Below are 16,853 nucleotides of genomic sequence, written 5' to 3'. Positions count from 1 at the left end.
ATAGTGCAGGGCGGTTTCACTGATATCATACGGAGGAACAGAGCAAAACGAGTCCCTGGGTGAACACAAAAAGTGGATTCAGACAGTCGAGAAAGAGACAAAGAAAGGACCCACCTCTGCGCTACAACCTCAGAGGGTTCAAGAAATCATTGTGCGTCTAAACTACACAATCCACAATGCGCGCTGCGTTCCCTGTGAGAAAACTTAGAACGAGGAAAGTGCACCCAGTGACCTGCACAATGGTTGACCATTGTATCTTTATGCAATCCCTCCCAATATGGTGTACTTTCAAAATAAAGTCCTCACAATGCATTTGTATATGCACAATATATATATATATATATAGTTTGATAACATGATATTTTTAACAATTACACTGAATCCCAACAGTCTTTAGTCCAGCACCTCACCAGCTAGACTATTATTCTTGCAAGCTTGATATTGATTTTTTGTTTGCCAAACCTAATCAATTCCATGGGATCACACACACACACACACACACACATCTCCTATAACTGGTCCAATCCTGTGGCAGAGGCCTGTTTCCTTTGGACTCACACTGGTATCTGAGGAATCTTATTGGAATGCTATTGTAATGGTAAACACTTTCCCCAGAGGGATGTTGCCTGTTATTCTAAGATTAATGACTTTGCCACTGTAGACTACAGACACATGACCTCTTTCTACAGCCTCCAAAATGCTGAATAAATCGAGCAATTATAGGCAGTAGACACAAAACCCTAGTTGCAGGTAATACATTCTTTTGATGCAGCTTATTAGTATTACAACATCAAATAGTTTCTTTCTTCAGATCGTGATGCATCAGGGATTAGCAAGTTAATACGGTAAAGAGATCTACAGTAATACATTCTTCACGTGGGCTCTGTATTATGCAGATTTAGTGCAGGGTATATCACACACGATAGATAAAAATGAGTCATTACACTGCTAACAAATATTTCCCCAAAAACAAACATTTCAGCAAACATACAGAGAAATAATGGTTTAGCTGATTAATAATTGAGAGACATTGATTTTTCCAGATGCCATTTGAAAGCTTTGATACTGCTCACACTGTTTTGCTCCATCAATCGCAAATTAGTAAAAACAACACTTTCAGAAATTACTTTGCAACAGCTGTCGTTTGTCCCCTGCCCATGGGAATAGTAAGTGATTTCACAGTTCCCCTGTCAGTGACTGGTTTGTTTATACTCACTTCCATTTTTACAGAATGATTTTGCAGTAAAAGCAAAACAAAAAAAACGAAGCAAAAACAGGAATCATATGATTGTTTTGATGAAATATACAACATATAGTCATGTCATTTTTTTTATTCAACAAGCCATTTATATAATAAAAATGTCCATGATTTTAAGCAGTTTCTTGAGGTTTGTTGTCTTAATACGTGCATTAAAAAAAAAAAAATTCAAATCTTACCACAACCTTAAATCACGTTCCCCAGAATAAAACTGGTGGTGATGAAACCACAAGAAAGATAAAAGATTATGTACAGGAGATAATCAAATCAAAGCTCTAAGACAATATGCACTCATAAAGATAATTCCATGTGGTCAATATATCCTTTGAAGTGGAAGCTGTAGCAGACACGGAGGCACACTTTTGTATAACACTCTTTGGTGTTTGGCTCATATTTAATTAATGTTTCCAGAAACTTTCTGCTGCTTCATTTTTAGCATTTTTTAACAATATCTCTTTTAATGTTTAATATTTATAGTTTTGTCCCCAACATCTGCCCACCATTTTGCCAACATACCACTCTGTATAACCTCTGTTTCAGACAGCACAACAAATACTGATTCTTTTCCCTCTAAGGGTGGGAAAATGCTATGAATATTTATACAGTACAGCTGAGGTGTAAATCAAGACAATACCCATTGTTCAAAAATCCGCATTAAATATCAAAAGGCACGTAAAGCATGAACACAAAAGTTTCCCTGAATGATTAAACCATTAAAATACACTGTCATTTACTGGTTGTGAAATATGTTGTCTGCAACTTTGACCTGTATAGATCTTATAACAGCTTTAAATATTTTACAAATTGAAAATGCCTTTATCCCATAAATTGCTCCCCATATATGTTTTTATACCACGATTACTCAGAAACTTTAATTCCTATGTACATTATTATTGCATGTGATATGAATCTTATTAAAACAATAACACACTTCAAAGAATCAAACATCCTGAAAAATGAAAGTCTTCAAACAGCTCATGCAAATCAGAAAAGTATGACAAACCAAAAAGTCTCTTTAACAGATCTGTCTTCTGTCAGATCTGTCTTCTTCAGCGAACTACATATGTATGAGTTTTGTGTTTGTGTATGAAGTCATCTAAATACTCCCGAGTCAAAAATATTGTAAATCAGTTTAAACATGTTCTACAATGTATTAATGTAAAAAATGTATAAGAAGAATAATATCAAATTTTATTTTGCTATTTATTTTAACTGTAGAAGAGAATATATCTGCACTTGTGATCAACAAAATTAACTTCAATAATTAAAAATGATGACAAAATGAGAAAAAAAAAACATTTTTCAGTAAATCAAATCTGGGATCAGAACCAGTGCTGATGCTCTTCTTTATGTGTGTTCTTTGATCACTTCAGTGCTCTTTCGTATGAGGTTATATGCTATACATGGTATGACTGTTCAGGCCCCTGTATAAAAGCCAGTTCATCTGGACTTCCTGCAGCATACTCTTTTAGAAGACCAGTCTACTAATGGTATTGAAGCCCCCTCCCCCTCCTCCTCCACCAGATGGGCCGCAGCTCCCTGGTGGGTTATTGTCATCTGAACCGTTGGGCCTGAATGAGCAGGAAGATGATGGAGCCTGAAGAGCCTGGGTCCGAGCGCTGAGCTCCTGTTCCTATTAGAGAAAGGAAAAAAGTCAGTTAATTTAATTTAAGGTTAAAACAGCTCTTAAACCTAAGCTATGCTATTCCCATGCATCATCAATACTTGAACATTGTGACTAACACTGCATATGGGTTGTAACTTCACATTGCTACAGCACCCCCTAGAGGAAACTGGACACTCATACAAGTGCAGTGGCACGACAAGGCAACATAGCACAGCTCAATGACTCGTGAAATTACACCTCACATCTCAACAGGACAGTTCAGATTCAGCTTCAACTTCAGGCTAAAAAATGAAAAGCCTACACTCGATAGTCTTAGATATCAATAAGGATTTGGCCTGTTTCTTTCCAACACTTTCCACCTGAGTGGGTTTTTGACTTCCATAATAAACTCACATTTAGGAGGGCAAGAGGTAATGATATTTTCAAGTCTGTGTATGTGCAAAACATGACAAATCTGCAGCGTTTATGCTAAAATATCCCATGAACACTTAAAAAGCACATTAAATAGTTCTGAATCACATCAATCTTGGTCTTAATTCATCAGGATTATGTTGAAAATGCTTTGTATTCTACTCTACTAACCTGTAAATACAACTTGTTGTCCTTGATAATAGCATCCAGCAGTTCTTTCTGAAGGGGAGGCTCAGCACTCACTCTCATTCCATTTGCCATTAGTTCCCCATTTGAGTTCTGCCCTGGTAGCTCCTGCCTCCTGTACATGAGGACATAAGCCGTGTCCTTGGGGAAGCGATTAGTAATGTTTTGCACTGATTGGAAAGATGTGAATGTCACTCTGCTATCGTTGAACAGCAGCCAATCCCCCAGCTGATCCGGGCCACTACTGTTAGGTGGTGCTGTAATGCCTTGTTCAGGTGGAAGTGAGAGTGCAGAGCAGGTGCAGAGGTTATCCTCAGCCTGGTCATTCCCCGAATCTTCTTTGACAGCAAAGTGATTGGCTGGATGCTGAGCTCCGTCTGTTCCGCTGATATTCCGACCATAAGAGTAGTAGTGGCCGCTCTCAGATGACACACCTGAATGCATCACCACTGAGCTGAGAATGTAGGGCACTAACTGCACAGGCGTCTTACCCTCGTTCTGCATCTCCTCTACACCATCTACTCTTGCATTCTCCTCTTCCTCCTCATCTCTCTGCGATGGTTTGAGTTTCTTGGCTAGATTCTCACTGCTCTCTGGAGAATCTACTTGCAGAGGAGAGGAGGCAGAAGAGGAGCACTGTATAGACACTGTAGGCATATGTACAGGAAGTCTCATAATAGGTGGGATAGTGACGTTTTCCAGAATCTTCCTGCGGACGTGGCATTTGGCATCATATGCAAATCGCAGCAGGGTGAGGATTAAATACTCCGGTGCAGACACCACTTTCATGCTTCTCTCTGCCCGCTGGAGGGAGCTACACTTCTCACAGAAATAGGCATTGTCTTCATCAAGGATCTCTGGAGCCAGAAAATAGTTAACCAGATCAGGCACAGAGAGGGGAGGCTCATTTGTTACTGGCACAAATTGGACATTGGTAGCTGGAGCTTTGGCCGAGCCTGGCTCAGGAACTTCACTGCCACCATTGACAGATCCCTGACAGAGAATCTTGGGCTCCTCTGAGGGACCCTGTGGCTGGGGACCATCCTGAGAAGTTGGAGATGGACAAAAGGCTAAAGAGAGGTCTGTAAAAGGCTCTTCCTTCTCAGAGATGCAGTTGCACTGCATACAGCGAATGCCGGTGATCAGCTTCCCACCAAACATTCTTTCTATCAAAGTCCTGCTATCATTGTCAGGTTGGTTTTCTGTTGGAAAGAAATGTGACTCTTCATGTTCATCTGCAGATGTTGGACCTGTCGGATCATTGCTGCTCATGTCGACTTGAGAGGTGACTTTTGGCTTAGCCGATTCCAAAGCCTGAAGTGTTTTCTCCTCTTCATGTAACCTTGAGATTAGATGACAGAGACATTAGGATAAAGGTTTTGATGTTACCATTTTACAACTGCATCATTTAGCATGCTGGGGCTCTGCAGTACCTGTCTAGGAGAAATCTGAGGTACTCAGAACAGTCTTGTTGAGAACCCATGTTGAACCAGGGAGGACGAGACACTTCTAAGAAGTTTCTGGGGGCATATGCTGCCCTCTGTTGGACATATGCACCACACACAGTCACCTATTGCTGTAATACACCAGTGACAGTAATCTGAATTATCCATGACACAGTAGAACTCTAACCTGAGTGTGTGCGAGGAAAGCAAAGAGGAGCTGAAGCTTTTTCATCAGGGTGTTGGAACCATTTAGGCGTAATGATAAAACATGCCTCCTGAAACTGAAAAAAATCCTTCAAGTTGTTTAGTTCTTATGTTATTATAAACACATGATTGATGCTGTAGGTTACTCACTCTGTGGCCATGAAGAGTGTCTGAATGATGCTGTTCATGTAACAGGTGTTTCCTAGGTTGACCAGGCCGGTCTTGCCTGTCTCAGACTTCCCAGCTTGCCTCAGGAGACCAGAAGCAAAGGAGTTGGACTGAGAGGTCCACGCACTTTGATTAAGCACCAACTTGATCTTCTCTTCTGCAGGCTTCGGGAGATCCTAAAGATGTTTATACAGAAATTATTACATTTTAAAATCAGGTCTAACTAAGCTTGACTGATTATACATCTTCAAAAGGATAAACAAATCACTACAATCACCAGTCACTTACCTTGATGGCCTCTAGTACAGGGTCATATAGGTCAGGGAAGCCAGAGTACTGGTACATCATGCAGTGTATGAGCTCAGTAAACTGCAGCAAGAAAGCTTTACTGGTGGGAAGACCATCTGTCCTTAAGGACTGGACAAGATGCACTACATGTGGAATGACCTGATACAGAGGGGAATAACAAGAAGAATGTTGATTCATCTGAGATACTGTGGAAGGTATAGCTCATATTAATCATACAAATCTGCAGTACGGTCAGCCAGCGGGTAACTGTACATCAGCAAACCCACAGAGGGCTCAGTTTCATTTACTCAGTATTTTTGAGACTATTCGTGTTTTTAGATCCTGATGAAATTGGCCAACTCAAGGGCCATTGCTCAGCATTTAAGTGCTTCACACATCATTAGTGAGAGAGCGCTGCTGCACCTGGGGTTCTGGAAAAGAACTCTATGTAGCTTTGTACATAATTTAAGCCAGAAGAGAGATGAAAATGAGAAAACCAATAAAAGGGGCCATATGAGAGGGAAATGGGCTGTGAGGAGGCAGGAGATTCCTTACCAAATGGAAGGCCTCGGGAGAGTGCTGGAAACTCAGCAGCATGTGAGAGAGCACAGCTAGCGCCCCCTGCCTCACAATGGGGTACCACAAGCGACTGAATACCTTGGGGAAAAAGTGTTGCAGTTATACTTCAACAAAAGTTTTCACTTTCAGAAAAAAGGATGCAATCTGGCTTCATTATAAATGCATTTTAACATCTGCATAGCTTTAAAAGATGCATACTTCGTGCCCTAAGCTTGGTATTAAGCAATAATGAGGATTTCTCATTACACACCAGCTCAATTTTTAGCAAAGTGACATCTATGAGGATGGTAAATTTCTGAACTGCAGCCAGTCCTTTCAGCAGAGCGATGACCCAGGTGTCAACATGTTGGGCCAAAGGCCAAGAAAGCCAGTCAATCATCCTGGATAGACAGAAAAGGGGGTATGTTAAGGGTAAAAAATAAATTATTATATGACCTTACTTTGGGAAAAAAATCAAATGAATTGTGTTGAATTTGTGACATTTTCCTACGTCAAGATAAAACTTGTGATGTTGACATCTTTTAATACCTTTCCTTATTTCTAGAACTGAAGGTGGAATTTGCTCTACTGGGAGTTACAGATTATATTTATGTCTTACAAAATGAACTTACATCATATGTTTAGATTACAATAAAACTCAAATATGGGTTTTTTGCTCACCGCTGACAATATATATTTTGTATCTTTGCCTCTTTCTAGATATCTCAGGCAAAATATTAAATGACAGTAACCTGCAGAGTGCTTTAGTCATGCTTGCATCTTTGACATTCTGGTCTGTGGTGAGGCTTTTAATTAGCACTGTGATCATCTGGATGGGGATGTGCTGGACCAGGCAGGCCAGTGCAATGGATGGGTCAAAGGAGGGTTCTGAAAAAAACAAACAAATACAATACTTAGTTAGTTACATATGTATAATTCTACATAATCTTTCATCAGATGAATTCCTGTAATATTTTGTAATATATTTGTGTATTTATTTGTTCAGACTACATTTTGACAGCATCTTCCTTTCCGTGAACAAAACAGCTACAGCAGCACTTTACCCTGACAATGCCCCTCACATAGAGGCAGTGACCTTTTAACCTGAAACAGCACATGCTGTTGACATGAGCTTTGAAACTGCAGGCTGCAGGTTGTTTATTTTGCGCTGCTCTACAGTTCAGTCAATCACAACACTGAACAAAAGGTGCTGAAAACAAAAAAATCTGCAGGTTTGAAGTCAACATTGAATAAAATACAACTGTGCTCATATCTGAAAAATATTTGTGGCATCTAGCAACATTTTGTAAGGAAGGATCTCACCTGTGGAAGAGATAATTGCAAACACCTCCTGCAGTGATGGTAGGAGTGTGGCTGGGTCAGCCTTCCAGATGTTCTGCAGTAGTGTGCTAACCTTAGTCACCTGACCTACGTACTCCCTCAGCTCCCGCTCTTGGCTGGCAAAGCAGTGGAAGTAACTGATGGTCCTCACCAGCTGCTGGCAAAACAAAACTCCGGACTTGTCCCTTGGGATGCACTGAACAAAGTCTGACAGCAAAGTGCTCAGGCGTGCACAGAAAGCAGGCTCGGGGCGCGTGCACACCATCCTTAAAACTTCCACCTGAATCACCCCGAAGATCTCCAGGACTGAGGGACAGCTGATGACCAGCCGAAGGCAGCAGTGAATGTAGTCTATTATGGCTGGGTCTTTGTGGTCCAACTGCTCATAGCCTTGCTGTAGCAGACTGACGACAAAGTCTTTATTGAAAAAATGCTCAAACTCTGGGCGGTGGTAGCGAGCATAGGCTTCAAGGACTTGGAAGCCAATCTGCTTCTGGAAGGCATCTTCACCAAGCAGGATGAGGCGGGTGGTGAGAGTAAACAGAGCCTGACACTGCTCCTCTGTCACCTCTTTCTCTGCTGCTTCCACTACCTTCTTCACAATAGCCTTCTTCACTGGAACAGAGTGATCGGAGCTCACGAGGCCCTCCAAAATCTTGTCCATGATGTCGGTCTGTAGAAACCAGTAGTGCAAGTTAAGAAAGCAATTATAAATAACAAACAAAACTGGCCACTAATAATACACTAAAATGGATGTTTGGCCCTTTGTTGTAAATAAATTAAACATTTATCTACATAAGATGGAACCTAACATTTATTGTCACATAACAAAAGGCTGCAACCCTACATTCAATGTAATGCAAATAAAAAAAAACTTTAGATATGCTCGATAAGTTACATAAATGATTATAGAATCATTTGACAATAGTTTAACATATTTTGTGAAAAAAAATATTATGCAGTCTTCATATTTGTTTATCTTATTTGAAGCATTTAACGTGTAGAAAGATTTGTTTCATTTTTGTAATCAACATATTGCACGTTTTGAAAATGCTCACCGGAATGATGTAGTATTTTCTCTGAATGATAAATTAGATGAGAGACAGAGAGAAACAATTGTTTTCACTCTTAGATGCGCGTATTATTTTTCATTAATCCTCCTAGACAATAGAACACTCCTCTTCTACACATAATTAATCACACTCGACTCATTCTTTCCATTTTGCCACTTCGGGACAAACCGCTGCTCTCTGTTGATGCCATGTAAATACAGACTGCTAGCCTGCTAATGCTAGTGGTATTGTTAACTTCTTAACTGACATATCTGAATGCCTTCAAGTAAAAAAACGTATATAGACAGCAAAATTAAAAATAAACATTTAGAACAAGCTCAAATGCTCCACGGTGACAATCTTAACACATCTAAACAATAGAAAATGAAACAAAGAGGCCTAGCATTAGCCGAGTAACGTTAGGTGCCCCTGACTTAGCATAAATACAAGCATGTGATAGCGCGATTTAGAGGCTTTACAATCCGTGCTTACCCAAATAAAGCATGTCAACAGGGTCCACCCAAAATATCCTTAAGTGTCGCTCTGACTTAAGCGTCTTTCGGCCGATAAAACTGTATTATTTTGGTTCATTTCATCGCACAAAATCAGCTGATTAACCGTCCATAGACGTCATACCTGGTAGCCAGAGAGGCTGGTAGGACCCACGACTGAAGGAATTTTCGCCTTAACGTCGCCTGTTTCCTTGTCGTTACTTTTTATGTAACTAGTCTCTCTGCGGAATATGTTGAAAGCGAGGAATGGTTACATTTAAATATAGTCATTTTTCATTATTTTATTGAAGGACTTTTAATTATTTTTGATACAGTTTAAGTGTTGCATTCATGCATTTCGTTTCTTGAGTAGTCTGTCAAAAGTCGACAACACAAAACCTTTTCAGTGTAATTTATCGTATATTTGGTGGTGTAAGGAGATGATAAATATTAAATATATGCCAATATATTTTATATAACGTTGTCTTTGAGTCAATAAACATGTAGAATTGTCTACGAAATTTATTGATTTTACCTTTATGCCGTCTATTTAAATGTAATGTAATTCTGGGTAATGGTAGCCTACATGTTTAAATTCATTTAGATTTTTGCTACATTTTTAGTTTTTTCACTCAGAGTTTAATTATTATTTCCTTACTGAGCTGTGCTTAATCCTTTTTTTAAAGAAACCTCGCATTGTTGGCATCCAGGGCCAATAGATTTAGTCATTGTCTTGAACCGATAAATTGAAAAATAAAGTGATGCTGTTATTTCCCGCGTCCCGCAAAGAGAGCGTCATCAAGTCTCGTGATAGACAGTGTAGTCCGGGTTACGGTGGTGTTTTGTGAACGCGAGAAAAAGTCTTGCTAGCGCGAACGTGCTGTTGTGGCCGACCGGTGTGTCTTTCATTATAAACAACCGGATAGTTACCGTTTACTGTGAGAAAGTTCGATAAACCTTCAACGGCTCTTGAAGGGGATCACACAGGGAATCTGATTACGAACTATACACTGAATCGAAGAGGGAATTCGACTAAAAATGTCCGAAAGCGCAAGCTGCGACGAACAGCGGGAAGAGCAGACTGAACTTGAAGAAGCCGGAGGAGCGGAGGTAAGATGCTTTAACCCTGGCATTGTCTACTCTCGGCGTCGAATACAGCTCTCAAATACCCGTCAGTAAGGTCTGAACCCCGACAACCTCTATTCATTCCGGATAACCCTTTCTATTTCGACTGTGTGAAACTTTCTCCCTGTAAACGATAATGCGGTCTCTTATGGCTACTTAGCTTAGCTAGCCGTTGCTGTGCTATCATTAGCTACGACAACAGTGGCTCGGTCCCTTCTGCTGGGGACCGAAGCTAACGTTGCCGCTCAGAGCGGCAGCGAGGCCAGCCTGTTTCATAAGCGCCCACACTACTAGCTTAGCCCCGCTAGCCTCCCACCGATCACCACAATAAAAGTCTCTCATTTTTGTTTACGCTGGGACCAGATTAACCCAGCGCGTTTACTCGTAACTGTGAACCGGTTTTATGGAAAAGCTACTGAAAGCGACGAGGAACGGGGGCAGCGTATTCAGCTGCCCCGTTCGCGTCTTTGTTTTCGGAGAGGAACAGTGCAGCAATGGTTGTTGTGTCCGAGGAGGGGGGGTCTGCTGCAGCGCAGCGCAGTTTTGCCAAAAACCTATAACCTTTTGTTTTAATGTGGACTAATTATATCGTCCATTGATACAAGACAGCGGTAATTACAGACTTTGTGGGACATAAAGTTTAGTATTGAATGAAGGGTGTACTATTTTTTCATTGCAAACTTTAGAAGGGTGAACACAGGTTATTGGTGTTGGCCCATGTGGTTCGTACGTACTACAAAGGTGCCCATCGCGTTAAGATTTATTATAATCATTATATTATGCCCCTCTCACTTCCTCTACGAATGCCAGAGGGAATTCCAGAAATAGCTGGCACTCATCAGTTTATCGAGTTGATCTCTGTCTGTTATTGAAAACCTCAGAAGATTGGCGCTAAATATGACAATTCTGTTGTAATACTCTTCAGGAGAAGTCTGACTCTGATGCTGGAAAAGAATCCTCCTCCGATGCTGGCCCTGATGGGCAAGATGCTTCTTCTTCCTCTTCCTCCTCCAAAACTAAAGATTCTGCCCCAGGTTATGAGGAGAAAGTGGTATGTACACCTTTTTTTTAACGCAGTATTGCTTGACACCCACTGTGCTTATAGAAATGTAAATAACCCTTTCTTCCCATGTTCTGCAGCAAACAGATCGGACCAACAGATTTGAGTATCTGTTGAAGCAAACAGAGCTGTTTGCTCATTTCATCCAACCAGCTGCACAGAAGACCCCCACTTCTCCACTGAAGATGAAACCAGGACGTCCTCGCATCAAGAAGGATGAGAAACAGAACCTGCTGTCTGCTGGAGAGTGAGTACCTGTCTATTTAACACAGGTGTCATTTAGGTGCACTTCTATCATGACTTCAACATATTTTTTATGTGTTTGACAGCAACCGTCATCGTCGCACAGAACAAGAGGAGGACGAAGAGCTTCTCAATGAGAGCACAAAGACAACTAATGTGTGCACTCGCTTTGATGAATCTCCTTCCTGTGAGCAAAGATCTGAGCACTAAGACATGGCAAAATATATAAAATGAGCAGCAGTGATGATTATTATGTTCTCTTGCCTCTTGTGTGTGTGATTTTATCTAGATGTCAAAACAGGAAAAATGAGAGATTATCAGGTTCGTGGTCTGAACTGGCTCATATCTTTGTATGAGAATGGAATCAATGGCATCCTCGCTGATGAAATGGTCAGTACCGGTACTCTCTCACTGTCAACATATTTCCATGTGTGTTTTTGTGTGCAGCTCGACCTCACAGCATTCTACTTATTCTCAGGGATTGGGGAAAACTCTTCAAACGATTGCCTTGCTGGGTTACATGAAGCACTACAGGAACATTCCTGGTCCTCACATGGTTCTGGTCCCCAAGTCCACCCTCTACAACTGGATGAATGAGTTTAAGCGTTGGGTGCCTTCTCTTCGGGCTGTCTGCCTGATTGGAGACAGAGATGAGAGAGTAGGTCATGTCAAAAGTGTGATTGTGCAAGAGAGTAAAGTAACTTGTGGTATGTGCGTATGTGTGTGTGATTTTCAACTATATGGTTGGAAAAAATATTTTGTGTTTTATCTTCAGACGGCCCTGATCAGAGATGTGCTGCTGCCAGGAGAGTGGGATGTTTGCGTCACTTCCTATGAGATGCTCATCATTGAAAAGGCCGTGTTCAAGAAGTTCAACTGGAGATACCTCGTCATTGATGAAGCTCACAGGATCAAAAATGAGAAGTCAAAGGTCAGGGCACTACTGAAATACACAAGTATTTACAGACTGTATATCCAGATCAATGTATTTGTATATGTTATAGGTTTTTATATTGCAGGATGATCTAAAGTTGTTGTTTTCCCACAGCTATCAGAAATTGTGCGTGAATTCAAAACAACCAACCGCTTGCTGTTGACTGGAACACCCCTGCAAAACAATCTCCATGAGCTGTGGGCCCTGCTGAACTTCCTGCTGCCTGATGTTTTCAATTCAGCAGAGGTAAAAAAAAAAGCACAACATAAAAGGAGATATCTTTTGAGGGTTTAAATTTACCTGCTGGTGCTAAGACATCAATACAATCATCATTTTTGTTGTTTTCCCTCAAGGACTTTGACTCCTGGTTTGACACGAACAACTGCTTGGGTGATCAGAAGTTGGTTGAGCGTCTTCACACTGTATGTATTGATTAGCTACCAAACCTCTGGTAAATTGTAGGTTGTATTATTTGCACTACCTAATGCCACTTGTGTGCAGGTGCTGCGTCCTTTCTTGCTCCGTCGTATCAAAGCAGACGTAGAGAAGACTCTGCTGCCCAAAAAGGAGATCAAGATGTATGTGGGCCTGAGTAAGATGCAGCGAGAGTGGTAAGCAATGCTTTTCAGTCCGTCACAAACTTCTCTTAGAACAACCCACGTTCTGTGACTTAAGTTTCTCTGTGTCATTAGGTACACAAAGATTCTGATGAAGGACATTGACATTTTGAACTCGGCGGGTAAAATGGACAAGATGCGACTGCTGAACATTCTCATGCAGCTGAGGAAATGCTGCAACCACCCGTATCTCTTTGATGGAGCTGAGCCTGGTCCACCTTACACAACTGACGTCCACTTGGTGGTGAACAGTGGCAAGATGGTGGTGCTAGAAAAGCTGCTACCGAAGATGAAGGCGCAGGGTTTGTCACTGGTCCTTTGTTATTTAGTCTAGTAGTTTATGAAATGTATCATAGTTTTTGTGTGCGTTGCAACATCAAACCACTACTAACCACCCAATCTTCTTGTCTAGGTTCACGTGTGCTCATCTTCAGTCAGATGACCAGGGTGTTGGACATCTTGGAGGATTACTGCATGTGGAAGAACTATGGTTACTGTCGCCTGGATGGGCAGACACCACACGAGGAGAGACAGGTGAGAGGCTCACTTGCATAAGCACATTTATAAGACGGTTATTTATAAGAGGCCACTCGGTGGACATAACCTGGTGCATGTTTGTGTATTTGCAGATCTCTATCAACGCATACAATGAGCCCAACAGCTCTAAGTTCATCTTCATGTTGAGCACCAGAGCTGGTGGCCTGGGCATTAACCTGGCTACAGCTGATGTTGTCATACTCTATGACTCAGACTGGAACCCTCAAGTTGATCTTCAGGCCATGGTTAGTGATGATCTACTCAATTCAAGTAATAACACGTGACGGCATGCAATTGTGTACTTAATTTGTTTAAACCTTTCTGCTGCTCTACTGGTTGGTGTCAGAGTAATAGGCCTTATTTCATTTCAGGACCGAGCTCACAGGATTGGTCAGCAGAAGCAGGTGCGTGTTTTCCGTTTCATCACTGAAAACACAGTGGAGGAAAGGATTGTGGAGAGGGCTGAGATGAAACTACGCCTGGACTCCATTGTCATCCAGCAAGGTAAATGTTCTCCCAGACTTCCTGTGTGTTGTTTTAATTGACTTTCTCGGGCAGTGATAGACCACGACTGTGCAACTCAATACAGTAGCACATAATGGCAGTGGATTTGTCTTAGAAAGTCACTGAGTTTTGTCTCTCTTTCCTTTTATTAGGACGTCTTGTAGACCCAAGTGCCAACAAACTGGGTAAGGATGAGATGCTGTCCATCATCCGTCATGGTGCCACACACGTGTTTGCATCCAAAGAGAGTGAGATCACAGATGATGACATTGATGCAATCCTGGAGCGAGGTGAAAGGAAGGTGAGTCACAATAAACTGATATTTTGGATCAACTGATTCTCATTTGTGTTTTTTTTTCTTGAATTTAAAATATTGCCATAAACCCAATGCTTAACATACTTGTGTACTAGACTATGGAGATGCATGAAAAGCTGTCGTCGCTGGGTGAGAGCTCTCTGAGAAACTTCACCATGGACACAGAGAACAGCAGTGTGTACACGTTTGAAGGCGAGGACTACAGAGAGAAGAAAAAGGTAAAGATAGTAAATAACATCTGTGTTCAGTTTGGAACTTCACTGAGTCTTCATCTTGTTCATGTTGTCATTCTTTTGTTAGGTCATTACCAACTGGATTGAGCCACCCAAGAGAGAAAGGAAAGCCAATTATGCTGTGGATGCTTACTTTAGAGAAGCTCTGCGAGTCAGTGAGCCCAAAGCACCAAAGGTAAAGTCAGATCAGTTGACAGACACCTGTCAGCTGAAGCATTATTCAGCTTCTAATAGACAGGTGTCATATCAATATTCTCATGATGGATGTTTTGTGTTTCAGGCCCCTCGTCCTCCCAAGCAGCCAAATGTCCAGGACTTCCAGTTCTTCCCTCCACGTCTTTTTGAGCTCCTAGAGAAGGAAATTCTGTTCTACAGGAAGACCATAGGTTATAAGGTGCAGATAAGAACTTTTACATTTAAAAGGAGAACACTATTATCCTATTGTAAGTTTTTGGAGCAGCAATGTTTTTGTGTTTCTTCAGGTTCCCCGTAATCCAGACATTCCCAACTCGGCTCAGGTCCAGAAAGAAGAGCAGGCAAAGATCGACGAGGCCGAGGCTCTCACAGAGGAGGAGCTGGAGGAGAAGGAGACCCTTCTGCAACAGGTATACATTATTCTGACTGTGCAACTAATTCATGCAAGAAATTCAATGTGCTGTGTCTTGTATCTAAACTGTGTATAATTGTTTGAATTGCACATACCTTACAGGGGTTTACTATTTGGAACAAACGTGACTTCAACCAGTTCATCAAGGCCAATGAGAAGTGGGGAAGAGATGATATTGAAAACATTGCCCGAGAAGTAGAGGGGAAAACTCCTGAAGAAGTCATGGAATATTCTGGTAATTAATAAAAGCTCCCCTCTTAACTCTAACAAAAGTTTTTTTTTTGCTGTTTATATCAGCCACATATAACAGCCCATTACATTGATGGTCTAATATTTGTTCTGCTTTATATTGCTTAGCTTCTTTTTATTAGATAAAAATTTTAAAAATGTTTATTCTCTGTAAGTACATGTGAAGTCTTTTGTGAGTGTGACTTTAGTTTACAATCAGTTGCTGTGAATATCAGACTTGTTGACCTGAGCTTGAAGTGTATGTCTTCCTCCAGCTGTATTCTGGGAGCGTTGCAATGAGCTGCAGGATATCGAGAAGATCATGGCCCAGATAGAGCGTGGAGAAGCCAGGATTCAGAGAAGGATCAGCATCAAAAAAGCACTGGACTCAAAGGTAGTGGAATGCACTTTTTGAGCTCCATCTTTATCACATTATTAGCTCTTTCTAGATAATGTATGACAAAATGTTTCTGCTTGTCCAGATTGGTCGCTACAAGGCTCCCTTCCACCAGCTCCGTATCTCCTATGGCACCAACAAAGGCAAGAACTACACAGAGGAGGAGGACCGCTTCCTCATCTGTATGCTTCACAAACTGGGCTTTGACAAGGAGAGCGTGTACGATGAGCTCCGCCAGTGCATCCGCAACTCACCTCAATTCCGCTTTGACTGGTTCCTCAAGTCCAGGACTGCCATGGTAAATACATGGCACTATATCCATGTTGCACTATAAACATGTTTATGTTGTATTTTCACGACTGTAACATTTCATGTTTTGTTTTGTAGGAGCTCCAGAGGCGTTGTAACACTTTGATTACACTGATCGAAAGAGAGAACATGGAGCTGGAGGAGCGGGAGAAGGCCGAGAAGAAGAAACGAGGGCCAAAGTCTTCCTCAGTAAGTTTCAAACCAAATCGCACATTTAAGGACTCAAACAGTTTGTTCTGTCTACAAGAAACAAATAAAACAAATACCTGGTCACATATTTTGCATTCAGTCTATTGTCACTGCTTTTGAACTTTTTAACTAACAATATCCTTCTTTTTCTTTTAGGCTCAGAAACGTAAATCAGAGGGAACCCCAGATGGTCGAGGGCGCAGGAAAAAACTCAAGTTGTGAAGCTATTTAACAACCTGCATTATTAAAAATTGAGAGCGGCAGCTGGCTCCGGTATTATTAGTCCTAGTGTCTGTATTGCAGGTTGTTATAATGTACTGTGTAAAATCCCTGAAGGACTGATCTGGTTGTATTAGGATTTAGGAAGTGCTCCTTTTACAAGCCTGTCTTGTTGTCACTTTCCTAAACACTGCAGCTGTGCTGGTTTAGTTTTTTTGTTCACCAGTCCTTTTTTTACTAGTACTCAATTGAAATAAATGTATTTATGCCTGTTGGTTGTACCACATTCCATTGCTTGAAACAATA

General features: G+C 41.2%; 2 protein-coding genes across 3 annotated transcripts; one reads left to right on the top strand and one right to left on the bottom strand.

The window, feature by feature from the left end:
• Nucleotides 1–1,313: 1,313 nt before the first annotated feature.
• usp38 (ubiquitin specific peptidase 38) lies at nt 1,314–9,215 on the bottom strand. 2 transcript variants are annotated; one of them, XM_028413849.1, is made up of 11 exons: nt 9,031–9,210; nt 7,469–8,159; nt 6,898–7,033; nt 6,417–6,546; nt 6,143–6,244; nt 5,588–5,746; nt 5,282–5,475; nt 5,115–5,208; nt 4,916–5,022; nt 3,468–4,824; nt 1,314–2,891 (listed from the first exon to the last, which is right to left on the bottom strand). In XM_028413849.1, the coding sequence occupies exons 2-11, from the start codon at nt 8,148–8,150 to the stop codon at nt 2,727–2,729; spliced, it is 3,126 nt and encodes a 1,041-aa protein (XP_028269650.1). In that variant the 5' UTR covers nt 8,151–8,159; nt 9,031–9,210; the 3' UTR covers nt 1,314–2,726. The 2 variants fall into 2 exon arrangements, with proteins under 2 accessions (XP_028269650.1, XP_028269657.1); XM_028413856.1 differs by having other exon boundaries at nt 2,727–2,891; nt 9,175–9,215.
• Nucleotides 9,216–9,828: 613 nt separating this feature from the next.
• smarca5 (SNF2 related chromatin remodeling ATPase 5) lies at nt 9,829–16,819 on the top strand. The gene is made up of 24 exons (XM_028414554.1): nt 9,829–10,139; nt 11,080–11,205; nt 11,295–11,461; nt 11,544–11,644; nt 11,747–11,847; nt 11,936–12,115; nt 12,233–12,388; nt 12,506–12,637; nt 12,745–12,813; nt 12,893–13,002; nt 13,084–13,310; nt 13,421–13,542; nt 13,638–13,790; nt 13,917–14,049; nt 14,202–14,350; nt 14,461–14,583; nt 14,666–14,773; nt 14,879–14,992; nt 15,081–15,203; nt 15,308–15,440; nt 15,709–15,827; nt 15,916–16,128; nt 16,218–16,328; nt 16,485–16,819. The coding sequence occupies exons 1-24, from the start codon at nt 10,068–10,070 to the stop codon at nt 16,548–16,550; spliced, it is 3,108 nt and encodes a 1,035-aa protein (XP_028270355.1). The 5' UTR covers nt 9,829–10,067; the 3' UTR covers nt 16,551–16,819.
• Nucleotides 16,820–16,853: the final 34 nt, after the last annotated feature.

The sequence above is a fragment of the Parambassis ranga genome, chromosome 1 (genome assembly GCF_900634625.1).
Source record: "Parambassis ranga chromosome 1, fParRan2.1, whole genome shotgun sequence".
NCBI lineage: Eukaryota > Metazoa > Chordata > Actinopteri > Ambassidae > Parambassis > Parambassis ranga.
This window is presented reverse-complemented; position numbering and strand designations above follow the sequence as displayed.

Excerpts from the sequence above, each read along its gene's own strand:
- smarca5 (XM_028414554.1), top strand. The coding sequence starts at position 10,068 with ATGTCCGAAAGCGCAAGCTGCGACGAACAGCGGGAAGAGCAGACTGAA. Across the intron at positions 13,311-13,420 it reads ACCGAAGATGAAGGCGCAGG|GTTCACGTGTGCTCATCTTC; the intron begins GTTTGTCACTGG and ends CTTCTTGTCTAG. Across the intron at positions 13,791-13,916 it reads AAGTTGATCTTCAGGCCATG|GACCGAGCTCACAGGATTGG; the intron begins GTTAGTGATGAT and ends ATTTCATTTCAG.
- usp38 (XM_028413856.1), bottom strand. The coding sequence starts at position 8,150 with ATGGACAAGATTTTGGAGGGCCTCGTGAGCTCCGATCACTCTGTTCCA. Across the intron at positions 5,209-5,281 it reads ACACTCTTCATGGCCACAGA|TTTCAGGAGGCATGTTTTAT; the intron begins GTGAGTAACCTA and ends GATTTTTTTCAG. Across the intron at positions 5,023-5,114 it reads CTTTCCTCGCACACACTCAG|AGGGCAGCATATGCCCCCAG; the intron begins GTTAGAGTTCTA and ends TATGTCCAACAG.